Raw genomic sequence first — 10,342 nt, forward strand, 5'->3', positions numbered from 1 at the left:
TAATAAATAATAAAATGTACACATCTTTATTTCAGAACCTTGCCCAATGAAACACTTGTAAAATACAAGCAGGAACAAATATATGTAAAAAATATAATTTTGCTTATCTTATTTTACTCGATGTTTTCTCTCCCTCTATTTTATCTAATCGAATCTATTTTCCCTCACTGCACGTATGGACATGCGCCCAAACGGAGTGGGTTTGTCCATCTTGAACATTCAGCTAACGACCACACGAGGGTGCTCTAACACCAGACTACCAGTAAAAGGAAGTTTCTCACCACGCGCACAAAATGAAATAAAAATAATTAAAATTCGTTCAGGACGCTGGTGTTTTTCACATTTTTGCTTGCTCAACAGGCTACTACTAACTAGCTAATGCTAAGCAGGTAAATATACTTAAAGAGAGGAAGACAGGCAAGATATGCTAAGCAGGTAAATATACAGTATTTAAAGATAAACAATATTGCCTACATATATCATCTTTGGAGGTAATACTTTAAGCAACAAAGTAAAAACACTTAATATTAACTATAATGACATAAAAACGGCTACAAAAAAATTTGTATGATATTGAAACAAATAATCTCAATAATAATCGAATAAATATTTGCGCTGTAATCGTAATAATAATAATAATATACAATTAATGACATATCTCAATTCTAATAATATTGTAATCTAATTGAATCTAATATATTTTTTATTATTGAATCTAATAATGATAAACTAACATTTCTGACATAGTTTGAAATAAAACAAACATTTATTAATCTTTGAAATAAAAGAACAAAAACTGTCTCATATCTCAAATTATTTTAATAGAAATGTCGTTAATCCATTCTGGCGTCCCCAGAAAAAACAACAAAATTGTTTGTAATAGGCAAAATAAAAATGTATTGTTGTGCTGTACTTTATCAAATAGAATAAAAAGCATACAGTGATGATATCATTAAATGGAAGGTAAAGAAATTTAACTTTTTTTCCCACGTTTTTCTTTAATTTAATGGACAATGTGGTGCTCATTCTGGTGGTTCATGCCTTGGCCACTTGAGGGCAGCAAAAACCAGATAGATAAACACAGAGATTGTGACGGTGTCACTCTTGCAAAACAGCGCTCCACCATTTTGTCTTGTGTCACTGTCGTTTGGTTATCGACACCTCCGCCATTCTTGCGCAATGATTGGTGGCCATTTCCCAAAACATTAAATGACGCTGAAATTGGCGCTTTTACGGAATCTAATACTAAAAAAAAATGGCCTGGAGGAATTGATTATTCTTCTTCTCTCTTGCTGTTTGTCTTGACATTTCTCAATTGGCAGTTGTTGACCTATTTTATGATAAAGAGTCCTGTTCCCTTTATGGCCGCCAACGCGTGACGAACGCTTCCCGTCAAAGTCCCAACAAAAGCGCGGGCACACAATGACGCCTGCGCTTAATTGCACGGAATAATACAATACGCTATCAAAAAATAAAAGTGCTTACGACAACTAAAATTTGAATACTACTCAAACATGAATGTAAACAATATTCAACAAGTTACAACAACAAGAAGTACACGCAATATTCAAGCGACAATGGAATGAAATGTTTCAAAATCTACTTCATAAGTGTGGCTAGACCGACCAATAACTCACACCTGCAACCGATACATTCAAATGGTTAGTAAGTTATTCAAACGGGCAGTAAACTAAAGGGCTTTAGACCGCCCAATAACGCAAACATCTTATTAAGTGTACAGTATTACACGGACCAGTACATGCAGCAAGTGAATAACTTATTAGAAAGACCAATAACAAGAATCTGATCATTTGTGTATTAGACCAGGAAGTCATTCTATTCAACTCAAATATGTAAGTAAATTAGACCAAACAAAAACTCAAACCTGCTTGTAAAAGTATTGGACGGCCAATTCCTGTACTGTAGAGCGACTAATAACTCAAACCTGTTCATATTACGTGTATTAAACTGACCAGTGAATTAACTGTAGTAGACCGACCAATAACTGAAACATTAGTAAATTAGACCGACCAAAAAGTCTAACCTGATCGTAAAAGTATTAGACGAGCAAAAACTGTAGTGTACTCGACCGAACCAATAACGCAAATCTATTCATATGTGCATTACACCGAACACAAATTCAAGCATATAAGACCGACCAATAACTAAACATTTTTAGTAAATTGGACCGACCATTAACGCAAACATGTTAGTATATAAGACCGGCCAATAACTCAAACCTATTTGTATATGTATTAGTCCAACTAGTAGGTCATGTATATTAGAACGACCTATAACTCAAGCGTAATAATATTCTGCTCCTACAGTACGCCGGTGAACATGTGAAGTGCGTGAATGTGGGGCAATACGAGCGGGTTGTCAGTCTTTTCTGTCCCAGCTGTCAGTCATTGTGACAAATTGTGTGTTGTGGTGCAAAAAAAAAGAAAAAAAAAGGTCACTTTAGGTCACAGTGTGCCACACCGCCACCACTTTCTCAGGATGCTCCACCGTGTCCTTCCAGTGCTCTGCGGCTTCCTGCGTGAAGCTGTCCAGTCCCAGCCGGACCTGCGCAATCAACCACAAATGCAACCTCAGCAACATGGACCGACTCCCACCTGGATTAGACTGACCAATAACTCCAACGCGCCCTTAAGTTAAGTTTAGTAGACTGGTCAACAACCCAGACCAATAACTCAAACCTGTTAGTAAGTGTATTAGACCGACCAATAACTTGAACACGTAACCGTGTTGGACCGACCAATAGCTCAAGTGGATTAGAGGACCAATAACTCAAACCTGCTAGTAAATGTATTAGACTAACTAAAAACTCAAGTGTATTCGACCGAGCAATAACTTAAACCTGTTGGTAGATGTATTAGAATGGCCAATAATTCAAGTTGATAAGGCCGACCAATGACTAAAACTAATAACTCAAACCCCTTAGTAAATGTTATAACTAGACCGACCTATAACTTGAATTAGTTAGCCCATTAGAGCTAACAATAACTTACATTTATTAGACTGACCAATAACTCAAGTGTGTTAGACCGAACAATAACTTGAACACTGGTCAACAACCCATACCATTTTGTTGGACTGACCAATAACTCAAACCTGTTAGTAAGTGCATTAGACCGACCAATAACTTGAACACGTAACCGCATTGGACCGACCAATAGCTGAAGTGGATTAGAGGACCAACAATTCAAACCTGCTAGTAAATGTATTAGACTAACTAAAAACTCAAGTGTATTAGACCGAGCAATAACTTAAACCTGTTGGTATGTGTTTTAGATGGACCAATAACTCAAACCTATTAGTAGATGTATTAGAATGGCCAATAATTCAATGACTAAAACTAATAACTCAAACCCCTTAGTAAATGTTATAACTAGACCGACCTATAACTTGAATTAGTTAGCCCATTAGACCCAACAATAACTTACATTTATTAGACTGACCAATAACTCAAGTGTGTTAGTAAGTGTGTTAGACCGACCAATAACTTGAACACGTAACCGTATTGGACCGACCAATAGCTCAAGTGCATTAGACCAAACATGTTTTTATACTAACTAACAGCTTAAACCTGTCAGTATGTGCGTTACACCGTACAATGTCGCTCGGTGTTGGACCGACCATTAGCTCAAGTGTATTAGACTGACCAGTAACAAAAAAAAAAAACTGTTATAGACCGACCAATAACTGACCTGTCCAACACACTGTTTCCTTTTGACCGAGCTGCAGCTGAAGAGTTTGACCGAGAGCTCGCATACGGCCGGGTGCGGGGCGTCCATGTCCAAGTTAAAGGTGTCAGCCCACTGACACTGCCCCCTGGTGGCTTTGAGCGCTCGCGTCTTCTTCTTGGCCAGCGACCCGTCGGCCCCGTGCATCTCCACGCTCACCGCATACGCTGCCGGAGAAATCCTCGTCATGATCATAAGAATGAAATGTTGCCGACGTGAAAAAAAGGACGTGGCAGGTTACCTGGCGGGAGGGGCGAGGAGCAGGCCGGCAGGTTTTGGGCGGCGAGGACTCGTACTTGCATGCGTCTGCAGACGGGCTGGAAGCAGGTTGACACATGCAGCTGGCATCCTCGCCCCTGAATAACAACAAATGCAACCTTCGTTTGGAAGATAATAAAAAAAAATTTTTTGCAGGTTTTATTAGACAAAAAAAATATTATGACGAATCATCATGTCATGTAATATCACGTTTCGTATTTTCTATTGTATTATTTTGGCTGATAATTATCATGATCATCATCTCATGTAATATTCAATCTGATTTGAATGACATTTGCTATGTGAATGCAGGGCCGGTGGTCAAACCCGAATTGAATACAGATCTGATCCAGATTTGCCATAATGTAAACAGGGTATGGGAAAATCTCATGAAACATTTTCACATGCTTACATCCCACTTTTGCCATTTTCCCCAATCTGGACCTCAATTTTTCTCTTTTGTCGACATTAATGATTCACTACCCCGCTTTGAAGCCTTGGCGGAGGTCTTCTGTTCTTGTTTTGACTTTCTAGGTCGCTATCTAAGACGCAGTCCTTCCATCTTGAACCCTTCCAAGTAAATGACTGCAGTGATTGCAACAAAATGGAGCTCTTGTGTGTGCTGGGAAGGCGAATGGGGCCGAGAAAAAAAAAACACTGTTCCTCCGAGTATGTCATGATGATTCACCGTTTGCACGCCATAAACCTCGCCATTTATCAACAGAATAAAAATGACGCGCGCTCTTGATGTGCTTTGAAGTCGAAATAACAACAAACTTTTTCTTCAGAATACGTAATTGCCGTGTCATGCATCTTGCAAAGATAAACGACCAGTCGATCCGGAATGTTCCCTCTGACGGGTAAGGAAACGGGAAGGAGTGTTCGGCTGCAACAGCTGTGCAGCGAGTCGGACCGCATTTCACCACAGCCCAGAATAAAACTGGTTTATGAGGGAGGCCCATCATCGGCGCTGATTAGCTGACACGTTGTGTGCAAACATTAGCCCGTCGTCATCTATCGCTAGCCTGGCTCATACAAACGTGCAGCAATGTACAACGGGAAGCGCCCAGTTGCGGTTTTGGCAAACCGGATTGGATCTGGATTCAACTTCATTTGACTGTTACCACTTTTAGTATTATTTTTGAATTAAACGATATAATGTTCCATGTTGTGTTTACATTGTGACAAATTCCGGATTGCATTTGGTTTCAACTAGATTTAGCTGTGTGCCCACAACTCAGGTTTCATTTAAGATTTTGAATTTACAAGTGAGCGAGTGATTTTTCATGTCACATTTGTCATTGTGGCAAAAGAACAATCCAGATTGGATCTAGTTTGAACTTGATTTGACCATGAAACTGCATACACATACCAAATTTTGTTAACAATGTTGAATATACAAATGATGGACATTTACAAAAACATTTTCCATGTTGCATTTACATTAAGGCAAAGAAAAGAGCAATCCAGATCAGATCTAGTTTGAATTTCCTTTCTTGATTTGACCATGAAATTGCACACATACTAAATTTCAGTAAAAATTTTGAATTTAATAATGATGGAAATTTATAAGATATTTTCCATGTTGCATTTATATTAAGGCAAAGAAAAGAGCAATCCAGATCAGATCTAGTTTGAATTTCATTTCTTGATTTGACCATGAAACTGCACACATACCAAATTTTAGTAAAAATGTTGAATTTACTAATGATCGAAATTTACAAGATATTTTCCATGTTGCGTTTACATTAAGGCAAAGAAAAGAGCAATCCAGATCAGATCTAGTTTGAACTTAATTTTTTGATTTGACCATGAAACTGCACAAATACCAAATTTCAATGCAAAATGATGAATTTACTAGTGATGGAAATTTACAAGATATTTTCCATGTTATATTTACATTAAGGTCAAGTCTGGTTCACATTTAACGAGGTTTACCATGTTGCGTTGTGTTTACACTGCAACAAAAGTGCAAAAGGGGATCAGAACTGGATTGAACTTGATTTGACCCTGTACATTTCATCCAAGTGTGATTTCCCGCTCTGTCGGTACTCACGGGGGACTTGCACGGGGCTCTGAGCGGCAGCCACTGCTCGCTCTCGTGCGGGCCAAGCGTCCGCAGCGACAGCACGCACTCGCCCGCCGTGCGCTTCCTGGCCCCGCGCGTCTGCATCTTGAGCCGCAGGGCGCTGGAGCGGAGGCTCTCCAGGCTCAGCACAAACACAAAAGTCTCCATGAAGGACGCGTGCTGCGTGACGACAAAGGAAAAAGATGGCTGAAAAAGGTCACGAAGCTTCGGAATAATGGCGGTAACAGCTGAGTGCACAGCGCGGGTTAGCTTAGCAAACACGTTGAGTCCAAAGCGATGTTGACACGCATTCCTGTACCTCTGAAATGTCGAAAAGTTTCCCGTACCTGAGAGTATTCCTTGATGGACGTCTTGAATTGGACCGGTTTGGGTAGCGTGATGACGCCTTTGATTTGGATCTTTAGCTTCTGGCCGACTTTCACCGGCAGGTTGAGTTGTGAACACTAATGAGGGGGGAAAAAACAGGTGACGGTTATTGGGTTGTTTTGACATTTGGGGCACTGCCCCACCGGATCCGGAGCTTTTAATTGGAGTCATTTTTTGAAATGCCTCTTCCTGTTCCTGCTTTGCTAACATGCCTTTTAATATGCTCAGCAACATCTTTATCTCAATTTTCCAAGGAAATAGCATCGATTTTTTTTTTTTTTTTTTTTTTTTTAGCACTAGCTAACCAACAGTAGATTTCAGGTAAGAAAGCAGTGCCTTGTCCTTCGATCCATTGCGCTTGCCGTTTATGTTTCATTGTGAGCGTTAACACAGAGGGTCCATTGAATGCGCCCAAGGGTCTCAACAAAGGACGCCATTGTCCCGGTGGGGACCCAAATAGGGAAATCTTACCTGGACCAGCGTGATCCACACCTGCTCCATCTCCTCCTGGTAGCTCAGTCGGACACACAACTTCCCCAGGTTGTCACCCGGCAGCGAGAAAGATTCTGCAAGGTACCAGGAACGTAATATCAAGTGCGCGCGTGTGTGTCTCGGGGGCGGACATACTTGAGCCCCATCAATTTTGCCTAGCAACCTGTGACATTGTTAAGAACGGACACATTGCCTAGAGAGTATTTAAATAGGGGTTTTTGACTTCACGAACGTAACCCCGACAATGGACGGGGGATTCCTGTATTCTTTTGTACCTGTGCTGCTTTCAACGGCGTCAGTGATGGAAGCCGGACTGCTGAGGACACTGCACATGGAATCAAAGCTCTGCAAGAGACAAAGTATGTTATGTAATGTTACGCAACGTGTACGTAATGTGCATAATGGGGGACTTTGATAGGAAAAGACCAAACAATAGGAAGGAGTCTAACCTTGATGTGAGGACCCTGAAAGTTGGTGACCTCAGTCATCGACCGACTTAGTCGCTCATTCGTGTCTGCAGCCAGAAAAAAGGCAAATATTACTTTCATCTTGCAAAAAAAAATAATAATAAGGGGGAAAAAAAGCAAATACGCATCAGGGGCAAGCGAGAAAATGCCCCACTACGTTCTGCCTAGCAACAAGTGGCATTGCATACATTTTATTTAAGTGCATCAATTAGCAACAAAATAATGCTAATTTGGTATTATTAAGTATTAAATATTATTGTATAATTTCAATTGGGGCAAGCGGGGAAGTGCCCTAGCAAATTCTGCCTAGCAACAAGTGACATTATAATAAAAATGACAACAATCAAATCATAGTTGTCAGATCCTCCTGAAATGTTATTTTCACACCCTCAGGTTGGGAACAACTTAAAGTGTATAAAAAAATTTTTTTAAAAGAGAGAAAAAAAAGGCAATTAGCTAATAGCTAATAGTATTAGGGGCAAGATGGGAAGTGCCCCTCTACATCGGACAGGATTAAAATTCATACTCATATGTTATAGAATCAAAACATTATTAGTTTTGGTGGGGGTCTTCATACCCGAGTAGCTTTTGTTGGTCCCAATTTCCCGAGGGTTCAGGCCCGACGAGGCCCTCTCGGGACCCGTGGCTTTAGCGTCGGTGCGCATCTTGGCCTCTGAGCTGTACCTGAACGGAGCGGCGGCGGCGGCGGGCGTCAACAGCTCGGCCTTCCTCTGAGCGTAAGTGCAGCGGGCTGCGCCTTGAGCACAAAAAAGTAGCAAAGGAGGTCAGCGCTGCCCACCGAGTGACCACACAGAGAGAAGGTAAACGTCCAAACAGGACATCCTGCTCGCACCATTGAGTCACGCCTCAGTGACTTCTCAGCACATTTTAATCAAAGTCAAGACCCATCAGGGCTTTGTTGTATCTTAGCATCTCAATGTCCTTGTATTGTGCAGATTTTGAGAACAAAATGGTTAAAAATAATAATTATTTGCTAATTATAGACAGACAGACAGATAGACAAATACTGTAGCTCGCTAGATAGTTAGCTAGCTAGCCAAATATACAGGTATAGCCAGCTACATACATATTGTAGCTAGCTAAATAGCTATAGATAGACAGATTAGCTAGCTATAGATGTGTGTCCCTGCCAAGTGACATTGCAAATGTGTGACGTGCCCAGGCAGAACAAAATGGACGATTTAATTGGTCTAAAAGAAATGTTGAAAGCATTGTTGTCCTTATAAAGGTCATGCATGGTGTGTGAGTGTGTCATTAAATACAAAGGAAGTTACTTAAAATACTGTCACGAAGCCTGTCTGCAGTGTTAAATGGAAAGTTGACCTCCCCCAAGGCCCGACGTGTACTCCTGCTTTCATTTGACGAATCTTATTTGCTGATAAATGACAGAAAAGGAGGAAAAATTGTGCGTCAAACATACATACCGGGCGTCCCGTACTGGAGGTTCGAGAAAGTGTCGGCTTCGGGCTGCACGTACGATGCCTTCAAGGTTGGCAGGACAAACGGGACCTCCCTGCCGTCAGAGGGCATCTTGGACAGGAGGTAGTCTTCTTGAACCCCCCATTGTTTGGGGGTGACGGGAAGCTGCACCGCAATGCCTTTGAGAGATAAATGATCCCCCCCAAAAAAAGTTAAATTATTGTTTTTATTGGTGAATTGGGATTTTGGGGCAAGTGACGAAGTGCCCCACCTCTACATAAGATGTCATACTGAGTGTTAAGTTGTGCGTTAAAATACTCGTGCATCAAATTCTGCCTAACAAACAACACAAATCTGTTTGACCAAGAATTATTTTTGCTTATTTGCGTGACGGGCAAGCAGCAAAGTGCCCCACCACATTCAGCCAATGTGACGTTTTCTAAAATGAAGAGCTCATACACAAAAGCCGTAAAGCGGCATTTGGATAAATGTAGAGCCACGCCGACCATTGTTCAATGGTGCATTCGCAAACACTGAAAAACAATTACAAAACTAAATTGTGTAATAGTTTAGTGGAATGCCCTAAATAAAAGTTACCCGCTTTAACCCAGAACCAGAATTATTATTTTTTTTACTCAATTCACAAAAATGAGCATGTCCTTTTTCTACCAGGTGGGGCAGCGAGCCCCGCTGCCCCCGAGGCTGACAATCGCCGCTGCGTTGAACTTCACCTTTGGTCTCCTCTGGCTCGCTCTCTTGCCTTTTAATGAGCTTCTTGCAGCAGTTTTTGATGCACTCCATGCCTGAAACAAATAAGCAGAGTTTCCACAAATATGCATTTTTATTAGCAATATACCAAATATGTGAGTTAAATTAAATTTCTTTCTTCAACACACAAACCCCCCAAACATATTGAAAAAGTGTTAACTTTAAAAAAAAATCATCAAATAATGAATTACTAGGCTTTTTTTCTTTTTGTTTTTGAAATCACAAATTGGTGAGTATATATTTTTAATGTTAAATGTATATACTTGCCGACTCCGTTCCAAAAGGTCATCAAAAGTTTGTGATGAATTCATTCGCAATCAAGTTAACACATAATCAAACGAATGACTGAATTAACTATAACTTCAGTATAACCATAAAATCTAAACAGCAGTATTTCGCATAGAAGTGAAAGTAAGTTGCAATTAAAAGAATTAGTCAAGCATAACATTATGTCAAATTGATCCCAAATGTGTGGTTTGCAACAAAAAAAAGATCAATAAAAAGTCAAGACTCACCCAGACTGTGTGTTCTTTCATTGAAGAGAGGATTTTTTTTCTTTCTTTTTTTTTCTTTTTTGCTGCTGGTGCGCCTCCAGGCCCGTCAAAGTCAACACAAGAATGACGAGAAATGCCAGCCGGTCAACGTTTATGCTCCGCCTCCTTTCTTCCAGCCTCCCTCCTTCCCATACTAGGATCTTTTAGATCTGTTCACGGGAA

The 10,342-nt window shown here is 40.5% G+C and overlaps 1 protein-coding gene across 1 annotated transcript; it reads right to left on the minus strand.

Annotated features, from left to right (window-relative positions):
- Positions 1 to 801: 801 nt before the first annotated feature.
- tc2n (tandem C2 domains, nuclear) lies at positions 802 to 10,249 on the minus strand. The gene is made up of 12 exons (XM_086094910.1): positions 10,142 to 10,249; positions 9,590 to 9,661; positions 8,864 to 9,037; positions 7,996 to 8,175; positions 7,401 to 7,465; positions 7,227 to 7,296; positions 6,931 to 7,025; positions 6,420 to 6,536; positions 6,061 to 6,252; positions 3,988 to 4,102; positions 3,711 to 3,913; positions 802 to 2,565 (listed from the first exon to the last, which is right to left on the minus strand). The coding sequence occupies exons 2-12, from the start codon at positions 9,657 to 9,659 to the stop codon at positions 2,461 to 2,463; spliced, it is 1,386 nt and encodes a 461-aa protein (XP_085951036.1). The 5' UTR covers positions 9,660 to 9,661; positions 10,142 to 10,249; the 3' UTR covers positions 802 to 2,460.
- Between the last annotated feature and the right edge of the window lie 93 nt (positions 10,250 to 10,342).

The sequence above is a fragment of the Leptonotus elevatus genome, chromosome 14 (genome assembly GCF_054856555.1).
Source record: "Leptonotus elevatus isolate MCC_2025b chromosome 14, RoL_Lele_1.0, whole genome shotgun sequence".
Lineage (NCBI taxonomy): Eukaryota > Metazoa > Chordata > Actinopteri > Syngnathiformes > Syngnathidae > Leptonotus > Leptonotus elevatus.